Source organism: Heterocephalus glaber, unplaced genomic scaffold (assembly GCF_053883595.1).
Source record: "Heterocephalus glaber isolate CG9 unplaced genomic scaffold, H.glaber_assembly_v1.0 deba00001503, whole genome shotgun sequence".
NCBI lineage: Eukaryota > Metazoa > Chordata > Mammalia > Rodentia > Bathyergidae > Heterocephalus > Heterocephalus glaber.
Window position 1 is genome coordinate 2,094,452 of NW_028258323.1, and position 23,236 is coordinate 2,117,687.

The 23,236-nt window shown below is 36.9% G+C and overlaps 1 protein-coding gene across 10 annotated transcripts in view; it reads right to left on the reverse strand.

Moving 5' to 3' along the window:
• Nucleotides 1-23,236, reverse strand: part of Klhl8 (kelch like family member 8) — a 96,917-nt gene that overhangs the window by 47,151 nt on the left and 26,530 nt on the right. For 9 of the 10 annotated variants that reach the window (XR_015440731.1, XR_015440729.1, XR_015440730.1 and 6 more), the window contains 3 exons: nt 15,641-15,992; nt 6,003-6,551; nt 4,532-4,718 (listed from right to left, as the gene is read on the reverse strand). Coding sequence is in view for 7 of the 10 variants with exons in the window: in XM_021248797.2 (XP_021104456.1) it covers nt 4,532-4,718; nt 6,003-6,551; nt 15,641-15,853 (949 nt within the window). In the remaining 3 variants the exon portion in view is untranslated. The remainder of the gene's footprint in view (nt 1-4,531; nt 4,719-6,002; nt 6,552-15,640; nt 15,993-23,236) is intronic. The other variant, XM_087185932.1, reaches the window with a different exon arrangement.

The following is a 23,236-nucleotide window of genomic DNA, read 5'->3' on the forward strand; positions in this document are numbered from 1 at the left end:
TGGAGCTCCTACAGCGCTTCCGCTTCTGGTGACCATCATTCACCGTGACACAGTACTGGGATATTCTATTATGCTGATCACTGTCACCAGAGTTTGTTTGGTTAAGACTGTGTACTGAGTGTCTATGCTCTAACATGGTCTAGTACGGTGCCTGGCGTGCACTAGGCATTCCATAAACACGAAATGAACTGAACATTTTTCCCTGACAAGTCCAAGAGGACACCTACTTTTTTTTTTCTGCTTTACGGAAGTCTAGAAAATACAGAAAATTTCTACAGCACAGGATGGCACACAGAAAGAATATGGGATGAAGGAAGGTTTTTTTTTTTAGCATTAATTTTTAAATCCTTATTAGCACGTTTGCAGTACATGCTTACATTCTTTGTATGGAGTTGGTACATGTACTGAATGACACAGTTCATTTTGTATGAACCCAAGTTCTTTGTCTCCCAAAATCGAAGAATAAATTTGAGGACAAAAGAAGTTTAGGAGAGTGTTTATTAGAAATAAGAAGAAAAGTACTTGGTGGATCCCCACCCAGAGGGGAAGACATCTAACATATATTCTCCAACTAGGCCTTCTACAAACAGGCAGAGCACAGGAAGCTCGTTTAAAGGAAATGAGTTCCAAAGACTGGGAAGAGAAACCCATTACCCTGCATTCTAAGGTGTTCTGGAGTCCAGGTTCAGAGGTAAGGAGGAGCGGTAAAGCTGTTAGCAAGCCCTGGAAGAGTCTTCTTACTGTGGAAGAGTCCTTTCCTCTATTCTTATCGCAGCCTTTCATCCTTTGCTATGTTTCCCTTTGCAACCCTAAGCTTGGCTTAGCTTCCTGAGAAACTCTTAACCTGGCTGGGCTATTTTTCTTGACCCTATTGTAGGCCCCTCTCACTACCTAACTCATAATAACTAAACTAAATACTATAATACATCTTAAGCCAGGTGTGGTGGTGCCTGCCTGTAATCCCAGCACTCAGGAGGCAGAGGCAGGAGGATGGCTGCAAGTTCACATCCAGCCTGGGCTTTGTAAGTTCAAGGCCAGTCTGAACTATATAGTGAGACCCTTCTCAAAAAAAAACCCAACCCTACGGCTGGGGATTTAGCTCAGTGGTTCCAGTGCCTGCCATCCAAGCGCAAGGACCTGAGTTCGATCTCCGGTACCAAAAAAAACCTCAACCCCCCCAATAACACAACTTAATTCCTTTTTTCACCTCTCCTTCCCCCTCTCTCTTCATCTCTTGTCCCCTTCCCCTTTGAGAAAGATCTATCTCCTTATGTACTATTATCTTTTATTTTGTTATTTAGAATTTGGTTTTTTCATATAAGAGAGACCTATGTGATACTTAAGCTTATGAGTCTTGCTTACTTCACTTAACATTATGGTCTCAAGATGTATCCATTTTCCTACAAATGACTCAAGTTTATCCTTCTTTATGGCAAAGTAATACTCCATGGTGTGTAAATAACAAATTTTCTTTATCTATTTATCTGTTGATGGGCACTGAGCAGCTTCCAAGATTTAGCTATTATGAATTGGGCTGCTATAAACATGAGTATGCTGTATCACTGTAATATGATGTCTTTAACTCCTTTGGGAAGGTATGTAGAAGGAGAATAGTGGAGTCAAATGGAATTTCTAGTTTTAGGTTTTTGAGGAATCTCCACACTGATTTCCATGGTGGTTGTACTAGCTCACATTCCCACCAACAATAAGGTTTCTTTTTTTCCTGTAGCCTCTCCAGCATTTATTATCTGATTTCTTGGTAACAGCCATTCTTTCTGGAATAAGATAGATTCTCAATGTTATTTTAATTCCCATTTCTGCAAAGGCCAGTGACGCTGAGCACTTCTTCATGTATTTATTGGATATTTGTACTTCTTTTGTAAAGTGTCTTTTCATTTCACTTGCTCATTTTTTGACTGGGTATTTTAATTTAGGGGCTCTAGTTGTCTTGAGTTATGTATATTCTAGATATTAGTCTTCTGTCTGGGGAATAGTGGGCAAAATTATTTTCTCATTCTGTAGGTTGTCTTTTCATTCTGTTGGTTGTTTCATTTCCTGCACAGAAGCTTTTTAATTTGGTAGGATTCCATTTGTTGATTCTTGGTACTATTTCCTATATAACCAGGGTTCTGTTCAGAAAGTCCTTGCCTACACCTTCAAGAATTTTACTTATTTTATCTTTCAGCATGCTAAGCGTTTCTATTTTAGTATTTGGTTCTTTGATCCATTTTGATTTTAGATTAGTGTGTGGTGAGACACATGGGTCCAGACTCAATCTTCTGCAGGAACAACTATTTAATATTCAAAATTAACACTGAAGCTAACTTTCTCTGTAAAACCTTTTCTGACCCTTCCAAGGTAAAAACAACCACTCTTTTCTTCATGTACTCCTCTATATAATACTTTGATTACAGTGCATCAAAGCACCTATAATACTTTATTCAAATGGCTGTTTCCTTAGACAAGACTGCAAGGTTTCCCAAAATAGGAGTGGCTGTATTCTATTTGTGTTTGCATTTCTAGTGCCTCACCCAAAAGTTTAATGTTTGCTGAATAATTGCACAAATGAACGACTGTACTTGTACAATCTTTTTTAACTAATTCAATATTTTAAGTCAGAGTGTCCTGGAATGGGCCTAAAATAGTCAGTTAAATACAAAGAAAATAGTACACATGCTGAGTTAACAGCTAATTCAAAACATACAACTAGTCGAGCTTAAAAATGCAAGGGTAAACACAAGGGTAAGAGTTAAAATAAGAGAAGAGACAAGGATTTTCCTCCCAAGAAGAAGATATACTAAGTGAGTTGACAGCTCCTCCCTAACCTCTCAGCTGGACTTGGAAAAACTTAGAAATGCAGAGTAGAGGGTTTCCTTTCCTTTGAACTTGGCTTTCTTTGAACTAGCTAAATGATTTCCTTTAGACCTTAAACCCACAAAGCCACCTGTTTAAAACAACTCTGCTTTTGTATACAAGGCCAAAACAAGGAGGACACGTTGGCAATTCCGCTTCCGGATCCCCTGATGGTGGGCATCCAGCAGGAGCTTTAGTCTTCTTATTTCCAATAAACATTCTAACTTCCTTTTTGTCTGTGGTTTTCTTCTTCAATACAGGGAGACAAAGAGCTCAGGTTTGTACAAAATTAACTGTTTCAAGAGCAATTTAAAGTTAGAAGAGATTTTAAAGATAATGTAGTCAAATTGTTTATAAACAAATTGAGGCCGTGAGAAATTAAGAAATTTGTCTTGAATTACAGATATTTAATGGCACTGGTGGAATTATAATCCTAAAACGTAACCTCATTTTTGATTATATTTTAAGTGGAAACTAGCACAGTATTTTAGCCACCAGTCTCTTAGGAACACAGCATAAAAGAAAAAAAAAAACAAAATAAAACATGAGTAAAAATATCGGGATGCAAATCCTTTCCCTGCTATTTCTCTGTGTAGTTTCAGCATATTTTTAACTTCTCTTAATTCTCAAACTTCTTATCCATAAAGTGGAGTGATATCTTCTATCTCCTAATGAAGGTCAAGTCCTTCTTTAATCTACTACATAAAGTTCTTGTAATCACGTGAGATTATATATGTATCTAGCATATTCTCGCATACAATTTAGGTTACTAAGGTGCTGGATTCAAATATGAATTTCGAGAGTGCTTACCTCACTTTTATGAAGCCATAGGCTCAATCCCCAACACTAAAACAAACTGGATTTGAAGAATTTTATCTTCAGCTTTTCCTTATACTACCCAGAGAAAATCTCATTTGCCCTTTTTATTCTTCCCTTGCTATCACAGATCTCATTATGAAATAACTCTATGAAGGAGCAGCAATCAGAGAACGTCTCTACTCCAAGTTCCCCTTCCTGAACTGTAAGACTTACATCATCATTTCATGCCTCAAATGTGTTTTTCTGTATAAATACAAAAAATGTAAATAAACATGAACCATTCTCCTGAGAAAGTAGAAAATCTAAAAATTTGGCAAATTAGCCAAAATTTAAAAATTATGGCTCCATGTCTCCTAAAATGCTAGACCTTAGATTCTAAGAGTCTGATATGGCCCATTATAGAAACTGTAGATATGTTTAGTGCCTTTTTTTGATTTGGTAAAATGAAAAATCAAACATTTAAACATGTAATATGTGTCAAGCTCCACTCTAGCACTAAGGATATGAACCTATGTAAGACACTTACCTGTCTTTGAAGAACTCAGATTCAAACAAAGTGCTCCAAAGGCACTAGCAAAGGAGTTAATTCTACCTAGAAGACTCAAGGAAGAGCTCTAAGGAGGACAGATATCAGCAGGCTCTTTAGACAGCATAGGACTTATCTGTTAAGGCTTTTCAAAAATTGGTTTACTGGTAAAACTATCTACATCATATATAGTAAGAATTATGAACATATAAATTTGCCAATTGTTTTTTAATCAGATACAAATTATCTTACAACTAAGTTTAGACATAAATAAACGACCCTGAAATACATCAAAGATCCTTCCAGGAGAACTGATAAAAGTTGAGTCATTACCAGCAGTGTGCTTCCTTGGGGTAGTCCGGATGGAGTACTCAAAGTCAGGTACGGCTCTGTTACTCAGATGAAGGTGGTAATTTCTTGCTTCATCCAATAAATCTCTACATTTCAGATTTTGCTTGACAATTTGTTCTTTTGCCACTACACCCATAAGAAAATCAACTGGCAATAATGGCAGACGAACCTAAGATCATGAATAGTAGCAATGTCAAATATAAATAGTAATGGAATAGTTTGCTCTTCATTATCACAGCAGTACGTTCTTTTAAAAAGTCATCTAGGGGGCCAGGGATTTAGTTCAGTGGTGCTGCTGCCTGCCTCACAAGTGCAAGGTCCTGAGTTCGATCCCTGGTACCAAAGGAAAAAAAAAGAGAAAAAGAAAAAAAAAAAGTAATCTAGGGTGGGGGTGTAACTCAGTGGCAGAGCATGTGCCTAGCATGTGCAAGCCCTGGATTCCATGCCCAGCACTCACTGCAAAAACAAAACAAAAATACTGGTATATGCACTTACAAAATATCAGTCTAATTATAATCATACTTTGAAAAGGGTTACTTCTCTACCTATAAATATCTAAAATGAGACCACTAGTAATTAATTATAAACAAATTTGTTCTGAATTAAAACATTTTTATAATGCTTTGAGAAATTATTAAAAACTGGCATAACTATCAAGTTCCAAGTTTTAACAAAGTACTTAATTTTTAAAAAATAAGTAAATAGGATTAATCATCTTTTAAGTAGTATAATTTCCTCAAAATAAATGACATGAGGGAGGGAAAAGGAGGGAAGGGACGGGGAGTAGAGAGGGGAAGTAGGGGGAAAGAAAATAAAGGAAAAAACAAGACACAGACCCTAAAGGGCCTATTTGTCAGCTCCTTGTCCAAGTAAATCACTAACAATTAAAAATAATAATAATAAATACATTCAAGGTTAAAGCCAAACTGGTTAGGGAATAACAAACTCAGAAAGTGATGCCTGATGTCTTATGGTTCTTTCCAGAATAAGTCTATATCCATTATAACTATATTTTCATGAGCAAGGTAATTCATTAAACTTTAGAAATTTCTTTTTTTTTTTTTTTGGTACCAGGGATCGAACTCGAGTCCTTGTGCTTGCAAGGCAAGCAAAGGAACCACTGAGCTAAATCCCTGGCCCCTATACTTTAGAAATTTCATTATGAAAGTTATAAATTATATTACTTTAGATTAATTTTATTACCATAAATACAATATTCATTACTACAATCTCAAGGAAATATTTTAAACCTTCAGGTTAAAAATGTGACATATGCAGACTATCTTTCAACAGTATAGGAAAAGAACAGGGAAGAGAGTTACAGCTGTTTTCATCATCATACACATCAACCGTTTCTCTCCATCAAATAAAGTGCACTTTCTGTAATAAATGAAACATGCTGAGTTGCTTTCGTGTCCTTTCACATCCATGTACCATCTCCCTGCAGCCCTACCTGTGCCAGGGTTTCGTCCAGCCACTTGGAATGATGCTGGGGGTTGGCAAGAAGCCACTTGATGGCAGCACTGTAGACCTGCTTTTCATTCTCAATGTGCAGATCACTGGAGGACAGGAGCTTGTGCAGGTGCTGGGGTGACACACTCACGAAGTCCTCACACTCCACAACCTCGGTGAAGTGTTCACAGGCATACTGGTCGGCCATGTCCATGAGGTCTATCCGGTTGTGGCTTTCTGCAAAGGCCCTCACTGCTAGGCAGTTGGAGGGATGGAAATGCAGCTTCATGTACTCACAGCAAGCTCTGGCCACCAGTTCAACCTGCAGAATGCAGGCTGCGTATAAGAGAGGTTGGACATTGTCCACAGTCAATGTGAGCCGTGAAGAGTAGACAAATTTCACCAGATCCTCTATTGCATTGCCATCAAAATCTCTAATCTCAATCAATGTTTGCTTGGCTTCCGCCATTTCAGAGAGAAACATGGCTCTAAAGTAGGGAATAACACAAGCCAATGCCAGCTTGTGACAAGAGATGAGCTTTGAACCAACCTGTTCAAAACAACCAAGAACCGAATTTTAATAAAAAATCAGCTTCAGATCAGCACAGAGCTTATACTGCAGAAGGGACAAAACCTCCAGATAATTTAGAGTACTGCTTTAATAATGCAATCCTTTGGTCACTTACTTTCAATCTTGGCCAGTTTCTTTCTTTTCTTTTTAACCTAGCAAGTCTAGTTTATTCCTCTAAACAATATTTTTCTTTGGAAAACAAGCCCTGTGAAGTTTCTGCCATCAAGTTGTTTCAGTTTAACACACTTATTTCTAGAAGCCTAATACATGCAGAATTGAAACTATAGGGGAAAAGTTTTAAAGAAAGATGATAGATACAAGATGAAAACTCAAGCTATTTTAACAAATATTCCTTTAAACATCAAGATATTGCAACATTTCAAAGACAAAAGATTTGGTCTAGTAAGGAATCCGGCTTGATAACTAAACATTTCAGATCTCACAAAGTTAACAGTAAGTTATATGTTTTACCACAAACAGCTCAACCTATTAAAATAAACCAAGGTGAAAAAGCATTGCTAGCTCTGCTTTAGTCTGTCCAGTTTCTCAGACTCCGGCAGTTTTCATCTTCCAATTGGCCACTTATCTATATCTACAATGTTTATACAATGAACTATGACTTTTCAATGTTATCTCATTTTTCAGGAGCATTTTGTGAATTAATGGAAATAATGGCACACATCATTTTGCATTTATTATACGCCAGGCATTTTTTAAGTGTCTCTCATATACCAAATTAGCCCAGCACCTCTATGAACAGATACTACTACTAGTCACAATTTACCAATCAGAAAATTGAAACACTGGGCCGGAATTTGGCTCAGTGGCATAGCGCCTGCCTGGAAAGTGCAAGGTCCTGAGTTCAATCCCCGTACCAAAAAAAAAAAAAAGAAAGAAACACAAAGTAAATAATATTTAGTTATATTTATTAGGAGCTCCGCTGAGGTTTTTCTGTTTAAATTATATTGAGATGATATATTTCACATAAAAGCAGTAAAAGTAAAACACTGAAATTTTACCACCTTAATTGTTCAATCATTAGATTGTGTCCAACTATGTGCCACTACTAACACACAGTAGTGAACTGTGTAACTGAATCTTATTCCACATTCTTTATTATTTTCCATAGACAAACTTCTATAAATAAAAATACTATCTCAAAGGTAGGTTCAATATGGCCATGTGGTGCCAAAGTGTCCATTTCTGTGCTACTTTCTGCATTTGTGCCATACTCTAGGCGTTAACTTGTTAAGAAACTGTTGCCAATTTGATGAATGAAAATATTATCTTACTGCTGATCTTTCTTTTACTAAAATTAAATCATTAATACATTTAAGCTATTGTATTTCTCCTATGTACTATGGATTATTTCTTAGTTATTTGTAAGAATATATACATGTAGAGTTTTATGCATTTGTTATATATATATTTCAAGCTCATTTTCTTTTTAATACTTTGCTTGTAAATATTCTCTTTCTATAGATTTTTATACAATCAAATCAGTCTTATGATCTCTCCCTTAGGTATTATGTCATTGTATGAAATGGAAATTTTAGTATTATGTATTTATTTCATGTATTTCTTCTATTACTTTTATGCCCCTGTCCCCTTCTTCATGGTGCTAGAGACTGAACCCAAGGTCCCCTGAATGCTAGGCAAGTGGTCCACCACAGCTACATTCCCAGCCTCTTCTTTTTAATACAGTTGTTATCCAGTCTTCCTAGCACACTGTCATAAATAATCAATTAAGAAGTAATAATTATAGCACTTTTAACAATTTTCCAATTAGTGTTTTGATTATAATAACAAGCTTATGTGTCAGTATTTGACAATTTTAGAATAAGATCTAAAGAGGCTTGAGGAACATTATAATGTACAAAGGATTTTGCTTATAAATGTCTCTCACCCAAGAATAAATATCACTTATTTCAACAAGTATAAAACGATCGTTCCTTTTCTATTTAATTTTTAAACACAATTCACTAGGTAGGAATTAGATTCTACTGAGACTAAGTTGTAACACAGACTACAACATAAAGCTTGACATGTTTTCAAGTTCACTTCAGCCCCACAATGGGATCTAAAATCTGATACTGGGAAATTTTAAATCACCTAGAATATTCTAAAAATTATCTGAACATGACCTCAATGGAAATCATTCTGAAGGAAAATATTAGTAAATCTCTTATGACAAATCTATTCAATTACATAACTTGCCAAAACTCTATTACACAATAGTACTATACAACAGGGCTCTGCAATTTCCAGAGAACCATTATTTTAACACTGACTTCACACCCAAATTATACAAATCAATGAATGGCCAGCAAGTTATTTTCACGTTGACTTGCACAGTATTTTGTCCCACTACAACTCTAATTTCTTGATTCAAATAAATTGGAATGTGGCTATTACTTCTCAGACGGACACAAAGATTTCCATGTACCCTTTTAGAATATCCATCTTTAAGAATATGTGAGCCACATATATGAAATATGAACATCCCAAAACTTGACTTTTTAATGTACCAATTCTTCCTTGATGTTACATAATTTCATTACCTTCTTTAAAATTTTATTTCTACATTTTTTTCCTTTGGTATGTAAAAATAATTATTAATTACCAAGGACATTTCATCAGAAAAGAATCAAAGTCTACAGACAAAAAATACACAAACTTGGTGTTTAAAACTGGATGAAGAACCGGGGATTTAGCTCAGTGCTTTCACCACCTGCTGTGCAAGTGCAAGGACCCAAGTTTGATCCCTGGTACCAAAAAGAAAGAAAGAAAGAAAGAGAGAGAGAGAGGAAGGAAGAAGGAAGAAAGAAAGAAAGAAAGAAAAATACACAAGCTACAAAATATTACACATAACTGTGATTTAAGTCACAAATATTACATTACATGTATGTGTTCTTCATATTAATGAATTTTCTAATTTACATTTTTCTTCTTAGAACAGTGAACATAAAAGTAAGATACTAAGGGAAAGCCATCCCTTAAACTTGAGTAGTAAAATATGGAGAATATCAACTTTAATAGAATGATTCCACTTTTTTAAAAAAAAGCTCAAAATACAAACTGTTAACCAAAACCTTGAGTAATGTTTCATATCCTGGCCACCATAGATCAAAACACAACAAAACCAAGGCTTTTGGGTCAGTCATGTGCTTCGCTTTCACCAGATGATGTTGTGGGGAGAAAAGAGGCACAGAGCAAAGTCCTTCAGTCCAAGCAGAAAAATTATATAACTGACTCAGTGGAGATCTATTTAAAAACAGTAAGTGATCTGCTGAGTATGGTAAAAATGAACTAAAAATGACACAAAGAGAATACAAATTAACAAAAATCATTAACATTCCATTAACTATCAATTCTGACTTACAGGACGAACCTGTCTATTCACCAACTGTAAAGGTGACTTCCTTTTCTAAGGCTGTTTATTCCTGACTTACATACATGCTCAACATGTGAAATCCAGAAAGCACAGGGAAAGCACAAAGAAACCACACCAACACCACAATGACTGTCAATCTGTTGGTGTGTTTGCTTCCAAATTTTTTGTACGGATTCTAAAAAGTAACTCAGGTATTCCTTTTTCTTTTTTGGTACCGGGAATCAAACTCAGGCCCTCGAGCTTGCCACAAGCAGGCACTGCACCACTAAGCTACATACCCAGCCCCAGATATTCCTTAATATGTAATCTTTTATCAACTTTCTGAAACCTTCTGTATTCTCCTGCTTATTGATTTCATGTATGCTATTCTCTATAGCATAATATTCTCTATAGCATCCTGATGTTATTTTTTATTTTCCAGATTATTTTTAATTTTTCCATATTTTAAATACAAACATCTTAGAGAAAAGTGATTTTTGGCATTTCAGAATATTTCCTTGAGGTAAAATCTGAAAAGCAAAATTAATGAGCAAAAAAAATAAGCTTTTTACAGCTGAGCACATATAACACAAGACTGCCTGCCAAAAACACTGAACCAATTTACACATCTACAAACAATGTTTGGGAATACTCACTTCATCAAAATTTCAAAAGCAATAAATATATGTTTTAAATAATCAACATGCTGACAAGTGAACAATTTTAATTGGTTTAATTTTATTTCTTAGCTATCTAGTACTTTTCAGAAGTGTGGTCATTCTGTGAACTATTTTTTTGTGCACTAGTTATTTTAACATCAGTTACTTCATTTCTAAGTAATAATTTTATACTCTAACAAAGATTGTTAAAATCATGTATGGACATAATAAAAATTTTTAAATTAAAGCAAACAAAAACTAAGTATATCAGGTTGAAATGTTCTAGTTATTCTACTTAAGAGCAACTCATGCCAAGAGTGTAAGGACTACACTGAAATAAAAGTGCAGAAAAACAGTCTAACAGAAATAAAGACAAAAGAAACTTCTACCCAAATCTCCTTTCATAAAGGAGGTTTGTACATTATATACCAATTTCTCACTTTAATCTCTTATAAATTTGCTCTTTTAACTCAGTTGGGCACTTTTAAAAAATAATCCACTAATTTTAATTACTTGGGCCCAAAAAAGTGTGTTTTACTGCCCAGGCCTAAAACAGAAGAAGGGTTAGACAGATGTACTTTATTAGACTCAAGATAATATCTTGATTTGTACTGAATTACCATAACCACAGATAGCTGCCGTTCTACAATCTTCACTAACCTTATACTCCATCCATTTAAAATCCTACATATGGGCCTGGGATTTAGCTCAGTGGTTTCCCTGCCTGCTGCGCAAGCACAAGGACCCGAGTTCCATCCCCGGTATCAAAAAAAATAAAAAAAATAAAATCCTACATAATAGAAAAAAACAATTTAGAGAGCATTTGGGTGACCAAATAAACAAGGATCTAGGAATATATATATACATATATACATATTTATTTATTATTATATATTATAGTATATATATTATAATATGTATATTTACATATTTATTTGTTTATATACTACCTTCTAAGCAACATGAAAAAGATCATAATACTGAACAGGCAAAAGTAAAGGTGATCATCATTTAACATAGAATGTCAAAGAATTCTTAACATATAAATACAAGATTACTTTCTCCATTATCATGTTCATTTTGTTAGATTATTCCTGTACTAAGGTCTCAAAGTCCCTCTGAATTCACGTTAAAACTTAATTTCATGCTGGTGACAGAAGAGGTGGGGCTGCTGGGGAAGTGATGACATCATGAGAGCTCTGGACTCAGAAATGGGCAATATCACATCACAGGGCTGAAGGTAACAGATGAGGCCCTTTCCATCCATCTGTCTGCCACCTCCAAGGACAGGGTCTTTCCTGCTGGAGGATGTGGCAGGAAGGTGCCACCTCAGAGGCAGGGCAGCCCTCACTAGACACCAAATCTGCCAGTGCTTTGATCTTGAGCTTCCCAGGCTATTCAACCATGAGAAATAAGTCTATGGTATTGTTATGACGGCACAAATACACCAAGACTGCCTCTGTTCCCCTAGGAGTTAACTGTTACAATGGAATAATTTGACCATTTCTACCTCTTGGAAAGTACACTCCCATAATGCAGTTCACAAATTTTGTTTTCCTACAATCATTAGAGCGCTTATTCTTATCTGATTAGGTGGAAGTTTTGACAGTAAATAATTGTGCGTAGGGGCAGTGCCCCCTATTCATCTCACTACCTTCTTCAAGTAAAATTAACCATGATCTTTATAAGGAGAATGACATTTCCTCAAATTACCTAGCATGAGAGTAAAGCACCTTTGTGAATGCTTTTTCACTGACCTTATAATATGTAACCTAAGCAATGAGTGCTATGCAAAACCCTTTCGGGACAAGGCCCCCCACCCTTTCTTCCAAAAAACTGGTGTCTTAAATCTTCCCCCGGGATTGGGGTATAGCTCAGTGGTAGACAGTGTGCTTACCATAGGAGTTCAAGCTCCAGTGCACAAACAATAAAAAGTTTAAAGCAGAAGCTTTCCATATATAATTTTAGCACAGCCACTGAATATGTAATTTTAAAATATTTTCCCTCTCCAGCATGACAGCGCACCTAGGTAAACCCAGCTACTCAGGTGGCTAAGGCAGGAGAATGACTTTAGCCCAGAACTCAAAGCCCAGCCTGGGCAACAAAGTAAGATCCTGTCTCAAAAAGAAAAAAAAATTTTTTTTTGACCAATGAGAATAATATCTAACAAGTTTTCCATCTCTCTGGAATGACTTAAAGGTAATATATTATCTCCTACATAAAGTCTTTCCAATAACCTTTCAGACATAATAGACCTTTTCCTATGCTTCTGTACAAATACCACAAAACTGACACATCACTAAATTGTGTTAATGGGCCTACCTACCTCTGAAAGGGGCTTACCTCTGGCTAACCTTCAAATTCTCTCAAGGCATATATAGTATGCACATTTATACATGCTCTTCACTTCCTAGGTGACCTTACTAAATATTTCCTAAGTGAGCTTGCTATTTCTAAAATAGGTGTTAACTTCAGAATTTTAAAATGGGCTAATGGCCTTATATGTGAAAACTATAGCAAATTTTATGATAATTGTGTTTCTAAAGTATTTGTCCTAAAAACAATAATAATCAAAGGAAACATACTAGTAAAAGAAAGATGAGTTTACATTAAGAAATAATGTTCAAGGTAATATGAATCTAAAAAGTACTGAACAGACCATTACAAATTATCTACATTCCTATTTGGTTTAGTTCTTCTGTAATACTTGAATTCTGAAAGTGGAAGAAATGTTCAATTAGAATTAAGAAACAAAGCCAATAACAGTCCTGCTAAAAGACTGAATTGTAATTCCTTCTTATTAAACAGGAACAGAATAGAGCACAGCAGAGTTATCTGATACTCTTGGAGTAATTACCAGTATATATAACAATCATATAGCTGATATTATGTAATATGTGCCAAGCAGTTCTAAGGGCTTTACATGTAAGAATTCATTTATACCTCACAAAAAAATTATCCATCATCCTAATTTTACAGTTCAGGAAATAAAAAAACAACAACAGTAAATCCTTAGTGGACTGTTTCTTGTTCCCAAATGACTTCTGCTACTGCTTCAAATATACTACAGTTAATCTCCACTGCAGATTCTCAAGTTTTTCATTTTAACCTATTGATGACATTGTCCAACTTCCCCTAAAATAGTTACACCCATATCTTTCACTTAAGAAAGTTTACATACTTTTTAAGAGTATTCTGAAATCCAATTAAAAAATCTGTAAAATTAACAATATTCTATCTAAATATTTTCCATATATAATCATTGTTATGTTGACCTAGTAATACTTTAAATTCAAATAACCTATTTTATATTTTTTTTTGTTTTTGCCAAAGACAGTATAGGTTACTGAATTTCATACTAAGATTGAAAAGTAGTGGGCCAGAGAGTTCAGTGGTTCTGCCACCTGCCTCACAAGTAAAAGGACCCGAGTTCGATCCCCAGTATGAAAAAAACAAAACAAAACAGAAAAGTAGAACAATGGCATTAGATTAAACATAATACACTACATGGATCAGAGAGCTTAAATGTTCACTAAAATACATACTGGGCTAAATTTCATTTGGAGCTAATAGAAACATAATGGTTTCCATCTCAATACTTTGGGGCCTAGAAATACTTAGGAACACCATAAATTTCAGGAAGAAGAATATAGATAGTTATCCACAATTGAACACTACATTCCTGGACATTCTAGGCCTGAAATTCAAGCCCTGTGTCTTCAGTTTATTGATTATTATTGAAAGTCCTCTGGGGTTGGGGATTTAGCTCAGTGGTTTCGCCATCTGCCTCCCAAGCGTAAGGTCCTGAGTTCGATCCCTGGTACCAAAAAAAAAGGAAAGTCCTCTGATCTGATTCTCCAATTATACCCTCAATTCATTACTAAGACACCGTGAGCTCTAAGAACTTGTGTCATCAGAAGCAGACCACAAAATTGAAAAGATCCCAAAGTGGGAAATCACATGTGGAGAATGATGCATGGACATACATGAATCACCAAACAAAAGTGAGTATCGTGTAGAGATGAGACTAAGAAAGCGCTTTAATGTGTGGGAAACCTTTAGAACACAGGCTGTCCACACTGCTCTATCCCCTTTCCAATGTTATTAAGACTGTTTAGCAAGGCAACATAATCCTGGAGACCAGAAAAAGCTCACTGAAGACTTTTCACTCAAGTCTAAATAGACTACAGATACTCTTTGGGACGACCCACATGTGTAACAACTGTGTGGTAATGACCCAGGTGCACCATTCAGACTTAGAATCTGTCTTTTTTTTTGTACAGGTCTGTAAATCTTGTTTATAGAGTCTCAATGTCTTTTTTTGCACAGTATACCTTGCTTATACAGTACTGTAATTTTTGCTGATTGTATTGGATAGTACCGTGGTTTTATGTTCTGTTATATATTATAATACTGCATGTAAGAGTTATGCAATAAAAGCAAAATCATCAAACTGGAATTTCCTTTGGCCATTTGTTTGTTCTGAATATTGTAGTATACATGCTATATATAATTCCTCATTTAGGGACCAATTCATATATCAACCTAGTCACAGGAACAGAGCATGAAATGAGGAATATCTGTATTTCATGATCAGACATAGATTTTTAAAAATCTCACTCAACAGATGATAAGTGAAGGTTAAACTACCAGAATAGTGATGTTCAGTAAAACAAAATTCTTGACTTTTAACCAAGTAAAAAATTAAGATTCTTTAATTCACAAGTTGAAAGATTACATGGTGAACATTAATTTATTAACAGTTTGTTGCTCTAGGGTCCCAGAACTCTCAGAAATTAAATGAAATAGGAGTTAATGAATAGCAACATCAAATTAGCACATTATTTCATGTTAATCTTTCTTCATTAACCCTCCCTTTTGTTCTTTCCATTTCAATAAAATGAGACTGAGATTAAAATTATTCTAACCTTAATGAGTATGTATAGCACCAAAATGTTGACATGTGTGATTACATAAACCCTTGTTGCTTCACAACCCACTGAGGGGGCTCAGGAAAGTACAAAAGGCGGTCTCACCTTTAGTGTGACATCACAGAGTTCTCCATTTTCATAAAATCGAAGAAGAGAGCTGTGGAAATCTTTCCAGGCTTCATTTGCTTCAAAGATAAAGGAGTCTTCTCTGTCACAGTCACTCACTGAAGATCTGTTCTTTATTGGCGGGTGCTGCTGCTTTTTCCCCTTTGGGAAGTGATTCCGAGCTGGTTTCCCAGTCACTGATTCTGAAGCCATTTGTAAAACTCTTCTTTTAATTTAGCTATCTTCTCAAACACCCCATTTATTCTTTGTTAAAAGGTGAGAAGACAAGGTAGCAGCCACTAATTTTCAGTTTTCAAAATACAATCAACCGCCACTGTACAATTTGCTGAAACTGAAAAGCACACATAAAGACAAACCAAAAGAAAAACTTATCATTAGTAACTATACTTTACTAATACTATTAATGTAAAATAACCGTATCAAGCATTATTGGAAAAATAACTCATTTTTATGCTCAACATCACATAATTCACTTCATCCAGCGACTTCACATCAGCAAAAGAATTTCTTTAAAGTTCATTCTGAGAACAATTCAAAAGCATGTGGCCCAGCCAGCATGGCGGCTGGTACATGCCTCTACTTCCTGCACTCCAGAGACTGAGCCACAAGATTTCTTGAGTTTGAGGTGAGCCTGGGCAACTTAAAGAGTGACCATCTCAAAAAGCACATGAGTTTGAAATATGGAGTACCCTGTCTTCAGAAAGAGAGACTATGAACTTCAAATTTTAAGTTTTCAAACTTTACTCAGTGATGCAAAGGAAAAACTTAAAGGGTTATTCTGAAGGAATTAGGTTTGTGTGAGATTCTGAAGTCAGAGCATGGTTCCACCATTTACCAGTCACGTGACCCTGGGGCAAATGGCAACCACCTAAACCTCAATTATCTCTACTGTGAGATGGAGACACCACTTACAGAAGTATTCTAAGAATCAGTGATAATCTACAACCAGGCATAGGAGGAGCTATGGCAGTGTAATATGAAGACCTCATTTCATTTGCATGTTTACATAAAATTTATTAGTATTTACATATAAAATCAAACATGTCATTATCAAAGCAATTTGATAAATATCCACACCATCAGTAATTCTATGCTGTAATTATACTTTGGTCATATAAACAAGATTTAAGGTAAAGCAGCTATTCCACAACTTTGGCTGTTTGATCTTTTTAGAAGGCTTTACTAGCTCTCACTTTCTTCATCTATAAACAATGATATCTGTCCACCTACAGAACTATCCTGAGAATTACATGAAATATAGTAGTATTTATTTATTCCTAAGCATTTATAAGTGTTTAGGAAACTGTGAACCACGTTGCAAATACTAGTGCTTTTGAAGTAGGAAATTGTGCATATTATGCAGTTTTAGAAATTTAAGTTTTAGTCCCCTTGCTTTTCTTATTGTTAATTTCAAAATTTTCAGATTTTCTTTTTTGGTACTAGGAATCGAACTCGGGACCTTGAGCTTGCGAGGCAGGCACCAGAACCACTGAGCTAAATCCCTGGCCTCAAAATTTTCAGATTTTGACAGGAGCCAAAAAGATCTCTATAAGATTATAGCATAGGCAGACACATGGGAAGGAGAACTGAGCCGCCATGTGAGAACACAGTTAGCTAACCCTTCACCTTCAGCTTGTGAGGGCCAAGCATGGTGCCCAATTAACCCATGCCCAGGCTTCTGATTCAGGAACTGTGAAGTGATAAATGTGTCACTGGAAGTTACTAGTTGTGAAAAACTGGTACACACAACAGAAACAGATCGCAGACACTGCTACAGCTTGGTCCCCATGCTGCCCCAAGGCCCATTTATTAAGGCTGCATGGCCAGCCCACCACGCTACTGCGGGTGCAGGAACCTTTCAGAGGGGATTGCTAGGAGGCTGTAGATCAGAAGCAGAGGCTCCCTGGAGGGGGCAGTGGGACCCTCTGCCGTGCAGGCCCAGAGGCACCGGGGCTAAGCTGTTCTGGCTGAAACCTCTGAGCCATGAGCCAAAGTAATCTTTTGCCCTCACTAGCTGATCATCTCAAATACTTCATTATAGTGACAGGAGGCTGACGAACAGACATCTGCTTTCAGGTCTAAAATTTTAACTGAAGGAAGCATTTACAGATATTGTAATAGGCATCAACCACCATAACAACTCTTTTAAATTCATATTTCTGCTTCAAAATCAACAAAGAATAAATAAGTAGAACAAATAGGAAAAAAACCACAAAAAACCAGCACAGCTGAGGATCAAAATCTTTTTCCTATAAAGGGTCAAAGAGTAAACTCTCTTAGCTTTGTGACCCATACAGTTTCCATTGCAGCTATTCAACACTGCCACTGTAGCATAAAAACAGCCATAAACAAGAATAAATGATGAGCACAGCTGTGTTCCAATAAAATTGTATTTTTAAAAATAAAACATTTGGTGGGTACGTTAGTCCCTGAGTCACAGTGGGCTGACTCCTGAGCAAGCTGGCTGATTTAAACCCAACTCTATCAATAATCATGTTAACTATAAATGGGCCAAACATCCTCAATTAAAGGCAGAGATTCAGACTACTATTCAGCAATAAAAAGGAACAAGTTACTGATAGATGTAACAACTTGGAGGGAAGCAAAAATGGAAGATGGGGCTATACCAAACTGTAAAACTTCTTCACAGCAAAAGAAAAAACAGAGTGAAAAGGCAAACAAGAGAATGAGAGAAAATAAGATTTGCAAATCATATATCTGATAAAGGATTGATGTCCGGGAACGTTCAGAATTCCTACAACTTGGGGCTGGAGTGTGGCTCAGTGGCAGAGCATTTGTCTAGCATGTCCAAGGGCCTTGGGTTTGATCCCCAACACAACAAAAAAAAGAAAAAAAGGAAAAAAAGTCTTACACATCAATAATAAAAAGCAAACTGACTAAAATATGGGCAGAGAACTTGAACAGACATTTCTCTAAAAAGGATATATGAATGGCTAACAAGTATATGGAATCATGGTAAACTTCACTAATCATGAGGGAGATGAAGATAAAAACAATGAGATATCCTACCTATGGGAAAGGAAGGAAGGGAGGGAGGGAGGAAAAGAGAGAGCAAGAGTACATGTGAGTGTGCACACACAAGGATGGGAATACTTGGAAACCCTTCACATTGTCAATAAGAAAGTAAAATAGTGTAGCTGCAATGGAAACTATATGAATATTCCTCAAAATTTAGAAGCAGAGTTACAATAAGATCCAGAAATCCACTTCTGGATAGATGTCCAAAAGAATTAAAAATAGAACCTCAAAGAGATACTATTTGCCTACCCACATTCAACACATTATCCACAATACACAAGAGGTGGAAGCAGCGTAAATGTCCACTGACTATGAGCAAAGAAAATGTAGTTTATATATAATGGAATATTATTCACTCCTCCCAAAGAAAGTCTTGTCATGCTAAAGCATGAATAAACCCCGAGGACATTATACAAAGTCAAACAAGCCAGACACAAAGAGACAAAGATTACTTGATTCCACTTACTGAGCCACCTAAAACACTCAAACTCAGAAAGCAACTTGATGGTTGTCAAGTGCTGGTGATGTGGGAAAGAGGAGTTGTTCAAAGGGTAGAGTTTCAATTTGCAAAACAGAAAAGCTCCAGAGATCTGTTGCAATGTGCACGTAATTAACGTGACTGTACTGAACACTTGAAAATGGTTAGGATGTGGATGCACGTGCACTTGGGAGTAGCTCAGCAGTAGAGCACGTACTTAGCATATATAAAGCCCTGGGTTTCATCCTCACCACCCTCCAAAAAAGTTACAATGTTAAAATTTGTTTTTTACCACATCAAAAAAAAAAAAGACACTACCAGGCTGGGAATACAGCTCAGTGATGGAGAAAGTGCCTTGCATGCCTGAGGACCAGGGTTTGATCACCAGCACCTCAAAGAAAACAAAACTAAACTAAACTAAAGATACTACATACAATAAAAGGGTCAATTTATCAAAAGATGTAATTTTATCCACCAATGTACCTGATATCAGAGGTGCAAATGACACACAAAAAAATATGACAAAGCTAAAAGAAAAAAGACCATTCCACAATTACAATTAAGAGGTTTTAACATTCCTTTTTGGTTATAAAAGCAGTTGACAGAGAGTTAGCAATGATATAAAAGAACAGAACATGATTAAATAGCGGCATTACAGAACACTCCCTGCCCAGCAACAGCGGGGAGTGCACATAGCGCCACCGAGCAGATAAACCGAATTTAAGCCAATAAACAACGCTTCACAATTAGAAGACATTATACAATGCAAAGCATGGTCTCCAACCATAAAAGAATTAAACCAGAAGTAATAAAAGATAACAGCCAAGCACAGTAGAATGTGCCTATAGCCCTGGAAAAATAAGCAGGACCTGTCAATTATAAAATCCCAGGACAGTGCCAAATAAGTCCCAGGACCACATATGTAGAACTTCTCGAGGGATCTCACAAGATGTAGACTACAAATAAGGACACGAATGCCAGGAGGAGCCCACTATTGTGACTCTTCACAGTAGCCTACACTGTCTCCTAGACACAGGGTATACTTTTATTTTTGCTTTTTTGTCCTTTTCTCTCTTATTTGCCCCAAGTTTGCTTGCAGATGTGAGACCTGAGTGACTCCATTTTAAAATTTTGGCCCCATTTTAGAGTAAAGGTGGCCTGGACATAAATTCTAGTTCCAAGAAAAACCACAAGATGCACTTTGGCCACCTGCCTGTGATAATGTTCAGCAGTCCCCTAGCAACTAGCCTAGCAACAGCTAATCGGTAGCTGCCTCAATGTCCCAGATGCTCTTCTCAATGGCCTGCAACAGCTAATCAGTAGTTACCCCAATACCCCAGTATCCCAGATGTTCTTTTCGATGACTTGAGCAGCCGTTTGCAGTTCAGCGCGCAAGGCCCAAACAATTAGGTTTAAACTTTCAAAGCTTGCTAAATGCTAGCCAATTGTGTGATTTGCGTGTGATTTGAAACCCCGCACCTTTTTGAAACCCCGCGCCTTGCTGTAACCTCTATAAAAACCCCTGGTGTTTTAGAGTCAGGGCTCTCAATCCTGACCCGCTGCATCGGTGTCAGATGAGAGTCCCTACTCGAGCTTGAATAAACGACCCTCATGTGTTTGCATCGGAATCGGCTCCTTGGTGGTCTTTGGGGACCTCGCGATCTGGGCACAACAGCAGAGCCAGTTTTTCTCTCAACCCTTCACCCCTCACTTTTCCAATAAACTCTTGGCACTGTTCTTAGCCTGTCTCATCCAATTCTTTGTTCAAGGAACGAAGGACCTGGAATAAGTTTAATTGGTAAGTCATTTCTAAAGGAACTACTCAACAACTCTAGCAGTCAGTGGTGGCAAACCTATGGCACAAGTGCAGCAGAGGGCTGTTTGCATCACTGAAAGCTGTAAAAGGTTTGCCATCACCACTAGCTACTCAGGAAACTGAGGTGAAAAGATGTGAGTTCAGGATCAGCCTGGGCAATGTGGTGATACCCTGTCACAACAAAACAAAACTACTAATTCTGAAAATCAAATACACTTTTAAATAAACCACGGAGCAAAGAGGAAATCTGATAAGAAATTAGAAAATGTGGGTGTGTGGGGGGAGTGCTGGAGATCAAACCTAGAGCCTCGAGTCTGCTAGGCAAGCCCCTTATCATTGAGTAGATCCCAGCCCAGAAAACATTCTAACCGAACAAAAGAAAAACAAAATATGTCTAAATTTATGGGATACAGCTGAAGTAGTGTTTTAGGGGAAATTTAGAAAAGTAAATGGTCACATTTGCAAAGAAAAGAGTCTGAAGTCAATAGTCCAGGCTTTTATTTTAAGAAACAAGAGGAAAAAAATGAAATAAACCCAAAGGAAACATAAGGAGATAAAGAGCACAAACCAGTAAGATTGAAAATAGAGCATTTCCAGGAAGATGGCAGAGTGATAAGCAGCAGAGAAAGAGCCTCTCTGAGACTTGGTATCCTTAACACTGGAAAAAGCAGCATAATGAGGACAAGGAGAAGGGAAATGGGTCCCCAGGACCAGGAAGGACCTGGGGCGAGAACTGAAGCCCACAGGGAGAGTGAAGAGAGAGACTTCACGGAAGAGGAGGGAGGTAGCAAGTAGCACTCTCTCCAGAGCCCAGACACGCAGTGAGGGAACGGAGGGTTGAACCTACACACACACAGTGACTACTGGCAACCCCAAGGCCTCCACAATGAAACGTACCAGTAGAATGAAGCAATGGATGCACCAGACTGCAGTGGCTGGTGAGTTATTCAGTATCAGACCTCACCCAGGAGAGGGCGATTGGCTGGCAGCCATCTTGGAGAAGGCCCAACGGAGCCTGGAACTCAAGAAGCCGAGTTCAGGTTGGCAGGAGGCACAAGAATTGTGTTGTACGCTCAAGGAATCTGATTTGAGCCTCATGGCCATATCAGGAAAACAGAGCAGGCTCAAATAAACAACCTAATATTGAACCTCAAGCTTCTAGAAAAAGAAGAGCAAGTCAAGCCCAAAGGCATATGAGGGAGGAAATTATAAAAATCACAGCAGAAATTAATGCAATGGAGACTAAGAAAATACAAAGAATTAATGAATTGAAGAAGTGGTTTAAAAGATTACGTAAAACTGAGAAACCCTTAGCCAAGCTTATCAAAAAATGGAAAGAAAAGACTCAAATCCATGCAATCAGGAATGAAAAGGGTGAAATCAAAACAGACCCCGCAGAAATCCAGAAGATCATCAATATCTACTTTGAGAACCTGTATTCTTTTTTTTTTTGTACCAGGGATGGAACTTAGGTCCTTCAGCTTGTGGGCAAGGCAGGAGAACCACTGAGCTAAATCCCTGGGCCTAGAACCTGTATTCCAATAAGATAGAAAATACAGAATAAACAGACAAATTCATAGATACATATGAATTACCAAAACTGAATCAAGAAGATATAAAAATTCTAAATAAATCAATATCAGCTAAAGGAATTGAAGATGTAATTAAAAACCTATCAACAAAGAAAAGCCCAGGACCTGATGGATTCACTGCTGCATTCTACAAGAAATTTAGAGACAACCTAATGCCGCTACTTCTTTAAATGCTTTAATGAAATTGAAAGGGAAGCAATACTCCCAAATTCATTCCTGGAAGCAAGCATTACTCTGATTCCAAAACCAGAGAAGTATTCAACCAAAAAAGAGAATTAGACGCCAATCTCCTTAATGAATATAGACGCAAAAATTCTCAATAAGAGGATTCTCAAACAGAATGCAGCAAATCATCAAGAAGGTTATACACCATGACCAAGATGGATTCATCCCAGGGATGCAAGGATGGTTCAACATATGCACATCAATAAATGTAACACAGTGTATTAACAGAGCCAAGGACAAAAACCATATGATCCTCTCACTGGATGCAGAAAAAGCATTTGACAAGGTCCAATACTCATTCGTGATAAAAAAAAAAAAACTCTACATAAAACTGGTGTAGATGGTCTTTATCTCAATCTGATAAAAGCCATCCATGACAAACCAACAGCCAATATCACACTAAACGGACAAAAACTGAAAACTTT